A 16,642-nucleotide genomic window follows, 5' to 3' on the forward strand; every position below is an offset into this window, starting at 1 on the left:
GCTGATGTCAATACGCAGGGTGGAAGACATGGTTCTGCCCTTCAAGCTGCTGCTGCCGCATTTGATGGGAGTACAGATGTTGTAAAGGCTCTACTTGATGCTGGAGCTGATGTCAATGCACAAGGTGGAGAGTATGGTACAGCGCTCCAGGTAGCTTTGGAGCCTAGGCGGCCTATGTATCAGGATCGCAATCAGGAAATTGCGAAACTGCTACTAGCGGCTGGGTCCGATATTAACTTATTAAAAGATAACGAGCTGGCGAAAATAGGGGAAATAAGGGAGAGTACTTAGTATTAATATCTTGGAAGATCTAAGTTATGTTGAACTACTACTTGGTAAATATATGTCTCATTAGTTCTGAGATGTCCTTAACATTAATATAAGAAATGATTTGATGTGATTTGATTTGAATAGAGCTATCAAAGCCTGATTTTTTCGACGATTCCAATGAGGAAACTCGACTAGGCAAGATAAATTCAAACTGGGGACCAGTTCGGCACTACTTAAACTTGCCAATATTACCGATGGTGTAAGTCTACCAGATCCTGTCAACTTGACATGAATTAACCTTTCAAAATTCGGAACACAAAGTATGAAAATGCCATCTTAAGGGAACACGCAGAGATAGAAGAGGCTAGCAATGAAGCTACGATTTCAAAAATCAAGTCACAGATTAAGGAGGAGACCACAGGCAACATGGAAGCTATAATAAAGCTTCAGAACCGCATTGAACCATACGACTCGATGGGCTGGGTACCTAAGTAGAGTGGGGGAATATCGTCTCTGCATCGAGTCGTCGTATAATTCAGGGAATCAGGGGGCACCTAGGCGGTGGTAAAAGGGAGTATAATAATCAGGTTCTGAGATGTGAAGCTAGTCGTCTCTATGCTTCGGTTCCTGCATCTCCTTATGTATTTTCCATCCTCTTGTAGTGTCAAATGAGGAAGAATTCCAGGAGCTTTTAAGCTCAGCTGGCTCCACTTATCCAGGTGTTATAAATAATACATTCCGGAGACAAAAATCGAATATAAGAGAGAGAGAGATATATATATAGTAGTTGGAGTTGCCCCACTATGCAAAAGACAGTTCCACATTTTCCGGATTATGGGAAGAGAAACGATTGACTTCAGCGGATGCGGATGCCCTGTGAAACTTTGAGACTTTTGCACTGATAAAAGCACTGATATGAGTTGTGGAGGAGTTTGGATCTGAACTCGCAGGGAAATGTAAACTCCGGACACCAGTCTTTGTTGCCCCATCAGCCGAAGCCGTCTTGGCGCCTGGGCCTTCTAGGCTCATGAAAGCATTCTAGATTGGCATACTTCAACCAAATCACAATATATTGCGCGTCTGCACAAGGCTCACGATCTTTGGGTCTTGATGACATCGGCATACTTCAGGTGATGAGCAATCCCTCGTTCCTCTAGGCCATCCCCGGCTCTGGCTCCACATATCCCGATGTCTCAAGCACTCACCCTTCCACTCCTTCGGGGTGCAACTACATTAGAAGCTGCCCTGGAGGAGGAGGACAATATGCTGCTAAGCTTGGTATATCCCGAGCAACGTGTAGACTTCTTTTCATGGCTCGTCAGTCATCAGAAAGACATCGAGGATACAGTCTCGCATCATCTGGGCTTAACTAAATCAGAGATATGCTGTCTTGGTGAAGTAAGCGAGTTGATACACGGCAGTTTCAACGTTTGTATACCCGTTTACGTTGATAACTGGACCAAACACCCCGGAAGACGAGTCATTATTAGATTTCCTTTGCTTTACAAGATCGGAGAATCTACATATCCTGGTAACGTAGACGAGAAACTGCGCTGTGAGGCCGCTACGTTTATTTGGATACGAGAGCACTGTCCCTATGTTCCGATACTTTACCTGTAGGGATTTGGATTTGTCGGTGGCCAAAATGTATGGTATCTAGCGGCTCTTCGATGTTTACTTCCGAAGTTAACTCATGCCTATATAGTTTACCAAACCCGAGAGGCACCATTAAAAACTAGACTTCTTTAGCACTTTCGACGGCACCTTTTATCGCTGTTTGGATTTGCTTTACCTTGCCGTTATATATACTATAGCCGTCAACACCTTCTGGAGTACGGATATCTAGTTATGGACTATATTGAGGGCACAGGTATAAATATGCTCTCGGAGACATGGGAAGAATTTCAGCATTGCCAAGTTCGAAGAACCAACCTCTTGAGAGACCTCTGTTGTATTATGCTTTCTCTGAGTCAATCGCCGCTACCACGTATTGGATCTTGGACAATAGACTCCAGTGGAACCATGCAGCTTACCAACCGCCCTTTAACTCTTCGACTTCAGCAATTAGAGAATGACCAGATTCCGACCAATATTGAGAGAGGTTCGACGTACTCAGTGACGGATGGGTATTATCTCGATCTTCTATCTTGCCATGACAGTCGCATTCGACATCAACCAAACTCCTTGAACGATGAGGAGGATGGCCGTGCCCAGATGGCCAATTTGACTATTATGCGGACGCTGCTTTCACATTTCACGAATCGAGAATTCCGTCATGGTCCTTTTGTTTTCCGACTTACAGACCTTCATCAGAGTAACATCTTCGTGGACAATGATTGGAATATCAAATGCCTAATTGACCTTGAGTGGGCATGCTCGCTGCCTGTGGAGACCTTGCGTCCTCCGTACTGGCTGACTGGATGTTCCGCAGATGATCTTGTTGGCCGGCGCCTAGATAAATTCAGCAAGGCGCATCACGAGTTCATGGAGATCTTTGAGGAAGAGGAGAAGTCGTTTCCCCCGATAAATGGTGCTGCTTCGTACCGGACAAACATTATAAAGAGCGGTTGGAAGATTGGGAACTTTTGGTATTTCCAGGCCTTAGATAGTCCAAAAGGACTATATAATATCTTCCGCGATCACATCCAGCCTCTATTTGCGCCTTCTCATAATGTTGATCCAGATTCCCCACGCATCGTATCGGAATACTGGGCCGTAGATGGAAAAGAAGTAATAAGCACAAAGCTCCGAGATAAGGAGATGTATGAGAAAGTATTACGCCAGAATTTCGAAGATGCTTCCAGGAATACTTCAAAACATGTTTTTGAGCAGTGATTATAAATTCACAGGTCAATACAGCTTTAATTTAGATATGCCACCTCGTTATAACGAATTTCTTTCCTTGGCTAGGTCATATCGCCGTCGCGACCGTTAAGACCATCGAATCTAGAGTGGTAGATCGAGCGGTTCTGGCTTTAAACCGGCCCTGTTGTCAAGCAAGGCTTTAGCTATGGTTGGGCCGGCGAAGGTGCGCTCTGAGTAGGTCTCGGCGGGGAAAGGGTGACGACGTATAATAAAGCTACGACCGAGTGAGGGAGCGTTGAGAAAAGATTGAAGAGGAACAGTGTCAAGCTGCGGGGTGGGAGAACGTTATAGACGTTGCAAGCGGCGGACGCCCCTTGCATGTACCTTACCCGAAGCGGCGGGGGCTATTAAGGTACTAGGCAGCGTAAAAATGATATAGATTCGCGAATACGATGGCGAATTTAACACGAATTTGCTAACTAGAGGGCGAATTTGAGAGCAGGAACCGAAAACGGCGATTTATTAAATTGGTCAAAATTATACTTTATGAATCGTGGATAGGATAATTCTAAGTTATCTCAAAATCCATTCCTTGTACCAAGGTCTCTAACCCATTTAGGCACAGTACTTCTTTAGCATTAGTTGATCTTGAACGCGAACACGAAAGCAAACTCATTATCTTGTTAAGTGTTTCTTAATCTCTTAAAGCAGTATTTCGCTTTCATTGTCTATTATTGTACTGGAGTGATAGCTTAGGTACCTTACGATACGTGACCTGGCGGGAGTCATGTGACTGTCGATCTGAACAGATTGCTTGCCTCAAGCCGCTCAACTGCAAGGTAATAATAAGACAGTTACTTTGCAAACCTGGCCGATAAAGCCATCGGGGTTTGCTCAGGTTCGGGCGGATTCTGGCGTAACCAGCAGGTGTTTTCTGGTAGGGCCATATCTTCCCATCCCCACCATCGGTACGGCAGGCATTCCTCGGAAGTTAGAACCACCACCGAGCCTCGTTTACAACTTTATAATTTGCCTGAGGAATGCTCCTTTTAGGCAGGCGCTGCCGATTCAGCCCGTTGGTCTGACACGGGGTAAGGCTGAGGCCATGTACTGTACTTATTAAGTATACTTGGCCTCGAGCTCGTACATGAATGAGACCAGTGCTTTCGCAGGTGCAACATGTATTGTTTTCTGGAAGGAGATGTAGCGGTACACGCACGGTACATACGAATCCGAGCCATCTCTGCCAAGGGATCTTGGGGGCGGTTGTACTGGTACTGATACTTGTACTTGTCCTCCCGATATGGTACTCGAGCATGGTTATAATAAGTAACACGGCTGCTGCTGCTACTACTACGTACGAGTGCCAGCACAGTGGTACAGTACATACCTGTACACACCTTACCTTACCTTATTACCTAGGTACATGTACAGTAGGTGCCTTGTGCTTACGAAGTGCGAACAGCACAACACTGCTGTGCTCCGTGCTGTCCCTGTCCCCGGGCGTAGCGTAGTAAGCAGTGACTCTGGACTCTGCACTCTGCACCCACGCGGGCACCAACGGAAAGAGCGCCCGCAACGGACAACAGTGAACAGCCCGGCATGATTGGCCCAGCGGGCACTTGAAACGCACTAAGGCTGCAAATAACAGTGGTGACAGGGGTACTGCTGCCGAAAATAGAACTCAGACGGTGGCCACCCCCATGTTTGCCATGCGTCTTGACTCTCTCTTGCCTCTCTTGCCTCTCTTGCCTCTCTTGATGTCGTCGCCCAAATCAACCACCGCCGCCCGCCTTCGCTTGCCCGCTGCCTCTGCCTCTGCTCTCTCTCCCAGGCGCCCTACAGCACAGCACAGCACAGTTCACAGTGCTCCGTACCCTGAAGCAAGCTGCTCAACCGTCTCTCCTCCATTCCTCGTCCACCTGTCACTTTCCCTGTCACGTGTGTTGCGTCAACAAACACACAGCTGTACTCTGTACTTCTTCCCAATCCCAATCCCAATCCAGATATCCATATCCCATATCCCATACCCCATATCCATATCCATCCCCCGCTGGGAGAACGGAATCCTCCATCCTCCATCCTCCATCCCTCCAACGCCCGCCCGCCAGCCATCCAGCCTGCTATTAGACGCTCTTGCGCCTCTCCCACCTGCGGGGTCCGTCGTTCTGCTCCATCCCATCGGGCTTGGAGGCCTTTGGGGTCTCGGCGTTGCTGAGTCGCGCGCCAGCGGGTGGCATCCTTTCACTCCCAAACCGAACTACTCGACTATCTTCTCCAGCAACCTCGACGGTCCAGCACCCAGTCCGCCCCATCTGAGCGCGAGCCCTGCCTCCCGCTCACCGCGTCCTCGGCCAGCAGCAGACCAGAGCGTGGCTTTGACGGGTGCCATTGGGCCAGACACAGGCGGTGGGTGCAGGCGGCGCTACCTACCCAGGAACAGTTGAACATTTGGCCTTTAAGCGCCACCACGACACGGCGTGTCCTCGAAGAAAAAACCCATCCGCCTTGCTGGATGATCGCCCAGTGCATCGGTCCTCCATCTTGAATCTGTTTTCAATCCTCCGACTGCGCGTCAGCCGCGCCAATCTTGATCATTCTATTTCGTTGTTGGCCGTCACACATTACCTACCAAACCTAAACCTACATCGCGGTACGGTACGGCTGCCGGTTTTGGGAACAACCAGCTAGGACCGAGGAGCGGGAGCGAAGTGATCATCGCGGGCGTCGCGGCAGTCGATATTGATCGAACCTCAATATTTGGTCTTACGCTAGCGTGAAGATTCATATCTGGTGAATTTTGGCTTGCTGGCCAAGCTGCCACCGGCTTTGGCTTCACCGAGCGGCTCATCCCACAGCAGGCTCTGCTGATAAGACCGGTACCGCCGCTGTGAAATGGCAGCCGTGATGTCTCCAACATTGGACACAGCTACGTCTCCGCCAGCTGTCTCGCCAATATCCTCACCGTCCTCGAATCCAAACCACCCACCGTTACCGCCATTAATAACATCCCCCACAGCTCGCCGGTCTACATTACAACGGCCCACATCACATGCCTCAAAGAATAGGCTGTCACAATACTCGACCTACTCACAGCCGTCTCGGTCACGGCCACCTTCGCATATCTTTCCAATATTCCACTCGAGCCTACCATACACACTTGTTCGAGATTTCGCATATCCCCCATTGCACCCGATGCATTATGGCCCACCGCCAGAGTCCTCTCGGCCGCCTTCTGGCCTTTCAACACCTGTGAGCGAATCTCATAAGCGACTTTCGGATCCGCCCACTTCCTGGGATAGTAGAGGCGGGTGGGGTCCTGGTCCTTGGGGAGGTGATGGACTCATGAAGGGGGAGCAGTTGGCGCCTATACAGTTTGGGGACGGCCCGCCATGGAGTGAGGACGAAGATCTTCAAAGCCCAGTTGTTGTGAGCTCTCGGCATAGGAAACATAAGTCGTCGGCTGGGTTTGGAGGCGGCCAGTCACATAGAGGTCGGAACGGAGGGGATGGACACCGCGCCAGTATGCTCAGCCAGGAGCATTTTGATCATGGGAGGGGTTATTTTGTTGGAACCGGGGGTGATGGTAGCGAGAGATACTATGTAAACCAAGGAGGGGAGGCAGACGGACCAGGCGGTGAAATCGTTACATATCCCCCAGACCAGGCCCGACATTCTACACTGGCGCCTTACAACGTACCTGGCCAGAGAGACTCGCATTTTGCGGGCACCCTTCCAAGCAGATCTTATACCGACGAGACCGGCCAAGACTACCGATCGGAGTCAGACGCATCTAGTTCTGCATCTTCCCCAGGCATGACAAGACATGACGAGTCCAGATATTCAAGGGATTATCAGTTTACAATTGCGTCGCCAGATGAGGAGATGCACGGGAAGGCTGTAGCACTTTTCGACTTCCAGCGAGAAAATGAGAACGAGTTGCCACTGGTCGAAGGACAGGTGATTTGGGTATCATACCGGCATGGCCAAGGATGGCTTGTTGCTATGGACCCGAAGACTCAGGAAAGCGGCTTGGTCCCAGAAGAATATGTTCGCTTGCTGCGGGATATTCAAGGCGGGTTAAATAGCCTGACTGGCCAAGTAAACGACCAGCTAACGAGTCCCGTTACAATCGACTCTGGTACACCTACCCAAGCAGAACACAACCAAGCTTTTGGCCACGCCTCAAATCCCAGCAACGGCCACGGATACCCTCAGCCAGTCGTGTCTACCTTCTCGACATCATCAAAAGATCTCCATCCGTATCCGCAACATCTACTGGGCACTCAGGCTGGGCAAGCTCCGCCGCAGGTGATCCACTATCACGGCCAGCGGGGCGGAAGTCAAGCCAATACTCCCACCGTGTCAAGTTCGGCTGAGGGCTCAAGAGATAGGGCAAGCAGTCAGGACTCTAAAGTAAGGCAAACCGAGGATAGCACAAATACGACGCCAATCGCGGTCACGCTTCCTGCAGCCAAACTTGAGTCGTCAATTGGAGCTCAACAACCTTCAAGCCCTGACAGTGATGATACAGATGGATCGGCCGAAGAAGAGAAGGGCAATTAAAGCCTATCATGCAAGGAAACCTGGGTATAATTTTTGCTGCTTGGTGCAATGGAGCTTTGATATCATGCCGGAGCTGGCTTTATTTATGAAAAAACTTGGTCATCGTTATTTGCGTTTGAATACCCCGTCCCCCGACTGCATTACATATATCCCGCTAGATGGAAACGGACACACACACACACCATCGCTTCAATTCTATTCAACCCATCTAATTGTATTAATCATTCTTTAGCTGGTGGTGGTATAGGAGGGGGTACATTTTATGAGCGACATTATTTTGGGAGGCTTTGCATACAAATGGTTATGATTTTTATGACATCGCGAGACTTTGTTTTTTTCCCCCACCCTTTTTTTTAAAACCCAACAACCTCGATTTTTCCGTATGGAGACGGAGTTTTGTTGGGAATCGTGGACGTTAGCATAGGGTTGGTGGACTGCATCGGATATGTGTTTTGTAAGATGGGGTTAGCAGAATGAGTGGATTGGGGTTGAAATAGTTAAGGTGGGGAAATGAGATGTGGAGAATGGAAAATGGAGAAATGGTGGGGAATGAATATATTGCATTCAAATCCTACCATAAACTTGGACCTATTGAGCTTCGTGATGAGAAATTGAGAATGTAAAATCATGTAACTATTAATAGGTGTTCTAGACCGCTGGCTTAAGCACCTTGTGCTAGCCTTCTAAGTCAATGACTAACTCCTACTAACTTAGTATACCAGATCGACTACTAGGAGATAGAAAAGGAGCGGGAAATAGGTAATAACAACAACTGAACCGTATAATCCATATGCCTTCTAAAGGATCTAGTGCTTGAAGGCTCGACTTTGTAATATGCGAGTCGTGAATGAGGTTGCATCAACACTCCCGTGGATGCTAAATACAGCTGCATTATAGCACCTCATCGGTCCAAGTGGTGATAGTTGCCATCTATATCTAGTTTACATGTGCTCTTCGGAACTATTGAGCTTTTGCGAGTTCCAAACTAATTATTAGCAATTAAGCTGCATATACATGGAGTAAGCCACAAGGGGGTGTCGAAGTGATTCAGTCTAAGGAAGGATCTTCAGAACCAGTACGCTTTCTCTTTTCTGCTGTCTTGACCACCTCCCAACCAGCATCAATCAAAGAGTCTGTAGTCTCCGCATAACAGATCAATAGGGGCTTATCAGTTTTCTCTTGAAGTTCGCAGCAGCTTATGAACCCTCCAATTTCTCCGTCGTTTGCCAACTCGACCAAACCAGGAGTATCTTTTTTTTTGGCGTAGAGGGTTCTCCTGTGACTGGGGCGCCCTTCGTACTGGGTGTACTCTGCTTGCAAGGGGTAACTCGCTCATTGGTTGCGCTCTTCTTACCTCGTCCTGCTTTGGGGACAAGGCGAATCAATGCCGAGCCACAGCACCGGGCCCGAATATTAGGCGTGTAAGCCAGAGGGTCACTAGCGGCAAAGATGAGCTGAACAACAACCTGGGATGTGCCGTTTTGTTCTCGTTCGATAGCCCTCTTCCCTTTGCACAACAACAGTGTTCCTTGCCGACCCGTGGTGAGGCTATCAATCATGTAATAATCATCGCTTCTTACTGTGTCGCTGTAAAGAAGCTTGGACGGTCCCCCAGGGAGATGAAGAAATCGGTTACGAAGCTCGACGTTGTCGTTCAAGGTAGCGAGGCCAATATCGGTATCCTCTATCCTGCTGCTAATGTGGCCGACGTGTGTTCTCCCCTGAGTGACACGAAAGCAGCTCGAATCCCCTATTTTCTCCGGGGTTTGTCGAGCTCTGGTTGCCAACCGTGGATCGGAACAGTCAATCTCCTTTCAGCTCCATTCTCTACCTGGATTCCAGCCGAAACTATATCGCCACTACTATTACAAAGCATCGACCCAGGTTGGAAGTAGCCTTGCGCAGCAACATAATCTAAACCGTCGAACTGCTTGTCATCTTTCTGCGGCATTGGTTGCTTTAATCCCCTGTGTTTCTCCCGGCCGGTGTTCAGAAGCCCATTGTAGTACATGATCAGGATTCTGGTGTGCTGAAACCGACCAGGTAGAGTTGTTAAACGCTCCCGGTACTCTTCGATAGGGAGCTCTTCCAACTCAATCCGAATCCGGTTGTTGACAAAGCTAATACCCAGTGCATCAGGAAAGTGCTCCTGCATCATTCGACAAAGAGTGCTGGGTTTTGGTAGTCGATATTCGCGAATATCCTCGGCGAGATCGTCATCCAATTCGAGAACTTCAGCTAGAGAACCGATGTCATCTTCAGTAAACTCCGGTGGAAGACTGTCGCGACCAGAGACAAGCCAAACGCCCTGCAAGCCTGCAATGCGGAAGGGCAGTTTAGGTGGTTCGGGAACGGATCCGGTACACCATATCACCAAATATGGCTCCCGCTCCTCAATCACTTCAACCTCTGGGTATTGCGATTTCAGGTAAGTGTAAAGCTGTGAGAGGTGGGCAGCGCTGACACCCTGGTAGCCTCCATTCCCATCGTCCTAGGAGAATTCTTCGAAATCCAAATCCAAATCCCAATTAAACGATGCCATGCCGGTTTTATTGTCGTTGGAAGAATGAAGATGGAGACAGTGATCTGTAGATGCGTTATTTAGATATTTAGATGCAAGTGAGTCATTGAGAGGGTTGGGGCTTGGAGCAGTATTTCCAAGCCCTAATATATGTCGCTCCCAGGCAGTCCCCTAAATTTCCTACGAATACCCTTCCAGGTTGGTCTATTTGGTCTTTTTGTTGCTGGATCTGGATCTGGATCTGTAGTTAGTCCCAGGATCCACAGGGTCTGCCCTACTAGTCGACGGGCACTCATCGATAGTTCCCCAGGCTGTGGCTTCAGGGCAGTATGCCCTGTAGCAGTGCCCTACAGTGAGACCCTCCAGTGGATGCCACAGTGATGCTGCCTACCTACCTAGGTAGTGTGCTATAATGATGCCTAAGGCGGCTAATGATCCAAGCCCATTTTCACTCCCCGAAACAAGCCTCGCGATCGCGGGCTACCCACTACTATGTTTACCTACCTCCAAAGCAAGTCACGCCTCTGCCATAGCGCTAGATGAGTTAGGCCAGAGCTCTATGAATTCCGCCACTGCCAGTGGTGAGATAGTTGTATTGAAGGAAGACGTTGAGCAACCCACTAATAAACTAATAAACCGGAGGAGCTTGGTGGCCCTTGACGGCTGCATCACTGGCCAGCGAATTCATTGATTGTTTGAGAGCGAACTAATGATTCAGCATTCCATACAACTCCACCAAATCACCCTTTGTCTCCATTTGCCTCTTCCTCATCATGGAACTGCAATCTACGAGGGTCCGTAAGCCTCGCGCTCCTCCGCAATTACAGTCCGATCCTCGTTGACTTGTTTAACGAGCATTCTGTTTATATCGATATTGTAGAAATCCTCCTCTGTTACAAACCCACGGCCACCAGTCTTGGAAATGAAGATCTGACGGATCTGACGAGATCATGTCCTAAAGGCCTCTAAAACGTGCTCGTTTGACAAAGAAGAACTTGAAGGCATTGGAGAAAAATAGAAAGATGAAGAAAGAGCGATGGAAGCCGTCATCTTTAAACGAAGCCGAGCTTTAATGAGTTCCTGTCCTAATGTCGTACCCTGGTTTGATTGATTTGTTGACCTGTGAGAGCCGTCTACAATGGAATTCTAGGTGCGAAACAGATGAGCTTGTTATAGTCCATGATTATTACAATTATATTAAGCAAACCTATTCAATAACAAACATGCTATCATCGTCAGTCTAATGTGTGACCTATATCACATCTTAGATACAGACGCCCTTAGCTGGTCACTAATAAACGATACTACTTCCGTTAGTAATTACAAGTTAGAAACAGGAATATAAAACTGAAAATTTCAAATTCGTATAAAACTTGCTGGAGCTTTATTTTCAATTTCAGGGGTGAGCAAAGTCGCGATACATCACGTGCCATGGGTAATTCACGTTAAATCAAGCGTGACACTTCATGGACCAACTTTACTCCTACACAATTTTCGATATGCCATAGTACTTCCCCAATCTCCCACCCTATCAAACCATGGCGTCGGCAAAAGACATCTTCAAGCCCGCCCTAATAGTCGTTGACGTGCAAGATGATTTCTGCCCTCCCGTAATATTACCTTCCCAGCAAGCCAGCAATTCAAAGCTAATGAACGAGTCAATAGAATGGCACCCTAGCCGTCCCCAACGGCCGCGCGATAATCCCCACAGTCAACCATCTGCTCACGCTTCCCTTCGCTGTGAAAATCGCAACCAAGGACTGGCATCCGCGGGATCATATATCATTCGCATCAAACCACGTGGGCAAGCGTCCGTTTGTAGATTTCACCACCGTTGTTAACCCGGAGAATCCAGAGGAGACGTATGAGACGAGGCTTTGGCCTGATCACTGTATCCAGAATACGTCCGGTGCGGAGTTGTTGAGTGAGTTGGATGTGAGAGGGGTGGATTTGGTGGTGGAGAAGGGGATGAGACGGGAGGTGGAGATGTATTCGGCATTTTTTGATCCGTTAAAAAGCCCGAGGGCGTGTGATAGTGGGTTGGCGGACGTGTTAAGGGAGAGGGGCGTGACGGATGTTTTTGTCGTCGGGCTGGCGTTTGATTATTGTGTGCAGGCTACGGCGATGGATAGTAAAGCGGAGGGGTTTACTACGTGTGTTGTGAGGGAGGGGACTAAAGCTGTGGATGAGGGGACTTGGGGGACGGTAGAGACGAGCCTAGAGGATGTTGGTGTGAAGGTTGTGGGGTTGGACGGGGAGGAGGTTAGGAGGGTGAAGGAAAGGGTGCTATGAGTTACGAGATTTGAGGGTGGGAGTTATGGGGTTCTTGGGTTGGATCAATGTGGTACATGTTGGTTGCCTGTTTATCTGGACCGGAGTTCTGGAGTAGGTTCGTAAAAGGAATCGTTTCTCTCCATAAAGCTCCACCATATCATGTTGATTATGGGCTCCGCTGTCCTAGAATTGGAGCACACTCATTGCTCGAATACATATATCACAAGACACCCCAGATCCGTGCCGCGGAATCTTGGGCTAGTAGAAGCGAAACATCCTACCGTATATCAACTAACTCAACCCAGATATATACACTAAAGGAGTTGAGGATTGACTACATTACGTATGTAAAGTCAGGACACATTTGGGCAGATACGATTGGCAAAAAGGGGCTAGTATATTGCTGTTAAAGTTCAACCGTCTGGTGTTTCTTTTTACACCTGGATAAGGTGTTGGAGGAAAAATATTATTTGCAAGCGGGGATAATATATGTCACTGGATTAGCCTAGTCCTCTATTTCTGTTATGTAGATAGAGTAGATAGACATTCTCTGCTATCTAAATTATATCGTGTAACAGTCGAGGATGTTGTGTGCCATCCACCGATCCACGTGAAGCTTGGGTGTTAGATACATGTATACAAGGTCAGACAAATTGTTATACCACCGGAATGTAGGTACTTATACTCACCTGGCCAGCGCCACCTTTGCTCAGGCCTCCTCACCCTGTTGATGTATTATTGAAAATTGACAACTTCTAACCAGGGGTTCGAAAGGATTTCCTCCTCCACCTAGCCAGGGGTCCAAATTCTGTTAGTATTATACATCTATCGATAGTTATCCGTATCTGTGCTAGAATTGATGAGACTTTTAGTGATACTCTATTGAATCTATAGTGAGGTGTCCCAAAAAAAAATAACATTGAGTATAGAAAAATCGTAGCTCTGGATAGAGATGGAAAACAACACTGGAACAGAGTGTTTCCACTTTGCTTTAACCTATGTATATATAACAGTGCAACCTCATATAGATGTGTATAAGAGACAGATATATAACAGTGCAACCTCTTCAAAAAGTCTTTAGGTTTTTATTTATTATCCAGTGCAATATGAAAGGGGTGCCTTATATTACTGTAAATTGCCTAATATAATCACATGGCCAGATCAAGTAGTACAAAAACTAATACATATGTAAAGAAAAGGCGAGGTCTTCACTTTACCCCGTTGCGATACGGGAAGGGCTAAATAGAAGAATTATAAATACCTACACTACTTTACCCTACCCCTTCCCGTCTCTCTACAAAATAGTATTAACTCCAAGACTTTCACTGGACCACCTTAAATCAAAGCTAATATCAAAACAACCCAACCTAAACCCAAACCTAACCGAAACTCCATATCCAAAATGGGCTTCATCGCCCTAGTACTTACCTCCTCTTTAACCCTAGGCTCCGCCTGGCTCTGCCCCGAGAACACACACCGTGCTTGTTGTGCTGCGACCCGTCTGACTGGGCCTAATTTTGAGCACCTTCTTGGGTGTTTGTCCTCTCCACTTCTCTCCCTATTTCGCTTTTCTACTACTTTGAAATAAAACAAACCCTGACCGGCGCTCCTTAGGTTTGAATGCAACCTTGGTTGAATCTACCGGCGGCAACGGATCGCCTCCTGAATATTCATGTTTTACTGCGGATAGGATTGCGAGGACAAACGTTTGTTGTGAATCAGTGAGTTTACTTTCTATCCCTCTTACTTCTTTTAGGTTATTTTCATTTCGTTTATTGGATTTTGCTTTGGGTTGGGATATGGACGGAGGTAACGGTGATCATAGGTTACCCTAGAAGGCGTGGGTTTGGACTGTACAACCCCATTGACGATTTGAGTCGGGGTTGGAAATCCATCGGGCCCACGTACACATCGGCGCGGGTCTGATTCCTATAAGAGGAGTCAATATTCCGGAATAAAGATAGTAGGAATAGGTCGCTGGACAGATATTGATATTAGGTTGATCTGATTGAGTCGTGCCAAGATGGAAATATTGCCCGGTTTGGGTACCTACTGCACCGTTTCCATTGTATCTTCTCGATAATTGGGCCGGAGCTTCACCTGTTAGGGGCAATACCATAATGGGGCTGACGCCTTCCTCCATAACGTTAAAAAGATCGATCAGGCAATCATTTTTTCATCGTGTAACAGAAGGATTAAAGTTTGGTGACGTGACTGGCTAGTTTATATGTACGAAGTACGTGAGGTCAGATTGCCAACTAGGGCATGGATCCTTTTCACTCTCGAGCCTTTAAGGATGGGGGCCCTTATCGAGTATCGATAATAGGCGTCCCGTTGTCCTTGATAACGAGAGAAGCAACACGCCGTTAACAAGCCCCCTTCTAATCCATCACAGGCGATTCGAGCGGTTCATCCCACGTAAGGTCAGACTTCTGCTGTACTCCGTAGCACCTGTGTAGCCAGGTGCTCTTTGCAGGATGTGTTTGATCTTATTAGAGTTAGGGGTCTTATTCTCGACCCCGTTTTTAGTACTGTTCCGGTACCCCCGGAGGCTCGGGAGTGAGCTCAGAGCGGCACTCTAAATAAGTACGTGAGTACCGAAACAATAATAGGCTTTCCGGTATTATAGCACTCGTAGTGCCCACCAAAGTACAGACTTGGCTCCAAGTTCTGTCGCCCAGTCGTTCAGACCGCTCTGTAGCAGATGGACTCCACTGTGGCCTGAGGGTCCGATGTCAGACTGCACATCATCCGGGATCACGGATTATATTCCCCGGCGAACCACCGCAACTCGCTGGAGCAGCTGATAGCGATCGGTGAGAGCTATCAACGGCCATGACTGAATAAACAAAGACACAAAGACATGATAAACTGAGGAGATACAGAGTATGCATCTGAATCTGCATCTATAAGAGCATTTCTTGCACGTTTCGCAACTTGCGTCAAGATGCCAGGAAAGGGGACCATAGAATAATAACCCTACTATTGGAGCCAACACCGAACCAACCAGTAGCCCGACACGAGCGCATGGGGAATCCAAGACTTCAAGGCCGGACTGGTGGCGATAAGCAGGAACATTAGCAGCTACTGGGTTGCTAATCCAGCTGCAGCGCCACACTGGCCTCGTAATACTCCGTCGATAGAGTCGGTGACGGGGAAACGCATCTTCGTACCGTAGCCAGGACAAAAGTAAGGGATCATGCGACGACTCTCCCACATCGCAGCGAGCGGTCAATTGTTGAAAGAAACAGCAGAACAATCGTAGGCGTTTGCCCGGTTTCTTTCAACGGTTGCCCCTTTATTTGGTTTATTGGGTGCTGGGAGGCATTTTAGCGAGAATTAATATCGTTCGCCCGACTTGAAAAATAATAATACCGTAGTGAAGATCCACATCCAGATCCAACGCTGTCGCAAAGCCGGTAACAGCCTGCGACCACTGTAGTTGCCCCCGGACTGCTAGCACCAGCACGTCCCTTTCAAATTGCATTTGAATTTGGGGCTCCGACTTTCTTTTCTACACCTCCGCTTGCACTTGCACTTGCACTTCCACCTCGCCCTCTCCCTCTCTCTCCCTCCCTCTCCTCTCCTCCCCTCTCCCCTCCATCCTCATCGTCGCCCGCCAACTCGGCCGAGAGATCGGGTCTTGCACAGTCTGTTTGGATTTTCAACACCCATCCGCAGCCTCATCACTCCAAATCCTTCGACCCCCGACTCCCTCGGCCCCCGTTCCGACCCGCCCAAGCAAGCCAGAAATACAGTCCCCGGCTGGGAAATAAAAGTACGTTCAAGCCCCTGAACATTTCCAACTTTCGCATTTTCCGCCAATTTTTTCCCTACTTGCGTCTTATTGTGCACTTGGCGAGCACGGCAGGATATCAGTGGATGCAAGTGGAACGTTGCTTATCCTCGAGTTGAGCTCTGAACGACGAGAACCTCGTTCTTCGGTATCACATTCGTGCTGCCCTTGAGCCCTGGTATCACCCACCACGAGACTCCCACGAGGAAGCTGAACTATTTCCTGCGTACGACCCATCTTCACATGCATACTGGGCCTGCCTCTTTTATAAGCATGCTCTAGAGGCCCTCTCTTTGCGTATTCGTATTTGGTCAAATTTCGAAGCAAATAGCTAACCAATGCGTGGCATATAGGTAGAACGAACTAAAGCCGCTCTTCCGGCTCTTCGATGGCTTTATAATACACCGCGA

At 48.1% G+C, this 16,642-nt stretch overlaps 5 protein-coding genes across 5 annotated transcripts in view; 4 read left to right on the top strand and 1 right to left on the bottom strand.

The window, feature by feature from the left end:
* BP5553_02499 (Uncharacterized protein) overlaps window positions 1–291 on the top strand; it is a gene marked incomplete at both ends in the record, with an annotated part of 3,675 nt that extends 3,384 nt beyond the window's left edge. Inside the window, one exon of the mRNA XM_032011122.1 lies at window positions 19–291. Coding sequence (XP_031875176.1) covers window positions 19–291 — 273 coding nt within the window. The remainder of the gene's footprint in view (window positions 1–18) is intronic.
* Window positions 292–2,292: 2,001 nt separating this feature from the next.
* BP5553_02500 (uncharacterized protein) lies at window positions 2,293–3,105 on the top strand (the record flags this gene model as incomplete). Its single annotated transcript, XM_032011123.1, has 1 exon — window positions 2,293–3,105. The coding sequence occupies one exon, from the start codon at window positions 2,293–2,295 to the stop codon at window positions 3,103–3,105; it is 813 nt and encodes a 270-aa protein (XP_031875177.1).
* A 3,165-nt stretch (window positions 3,106–6,270) lies between these two features.
* Window positions 6,271–7,641, top strand: BP5553_02501 (uncharacterized protein; the record flags this gene model as incomplete). Its single annotated transcript, XM_032011124.1, has 1 exon — window positions 6,271–7,641. One exon carries the CDS (start codon window positions 6,271–6,273, stop codon window positions 7,639–7,641), a length of 1,371 nt encoding a protein of 456 aa, XP_031875178.1.
* A 1,047-nt stretch (window positions 7,642–8,688) lies between these two features.
* BP5553_02502 (uncharacterized protein) lies at window positions 8,689–11,020 on the bottom strand (the record flags this gene model as incomplete). The annotated part of the gene is made up of 4 exons (XM_032011125.1): window positions 8,689–8,891; window positions 8,942–9,362; window positions 9,473–10,132; window positions 10,988–11,020. 4 exons carry the CDS (start codon window positions 11,018–11,020, stop codon window positions 8,689–8,691), a joined length of 1,317 nt encoding a protein of 438 aa, XP_031875179.1.
* Window positions 11,021–11,700: 680 nt separating this feature from the next.
* BP5553_02503 (uncharacterized protein) lies at window positions 11,701–12,454 on the top strand (the record flags this gene model as incomplete). The annotated part of the gene is made up of 2 exons (XM_032011126.1): window positions 11,701–11,772; window positions 11,828–12,454. The coding sequence occupies 2 exons, from the start codon at window positions 11,701–11,703 to the stop codon at window positions 12,452–12,454; spliced, it is 699 nt and encodes a 232-aa protein (XP_031875180.1).
* Between the last annotated feature and the right edge of the window lie 4,188 nt (window positions 12,455–16,642).

This window comes from Venustampulla echinocandica (genome assembly GCF_003357145.1).
Source record: "Venustampulla echinocandica strain BP 5553 chromosome Unknown scaffold_0, whole genome shotgun sequence".
NCBI classification, from domain to species: Eukaryota; Fungi; Ascomycota; class Leotiomycetes; order Helotiales; family Pleuroascaceae; genus Venustampulla; species Venustampulla echinocandica.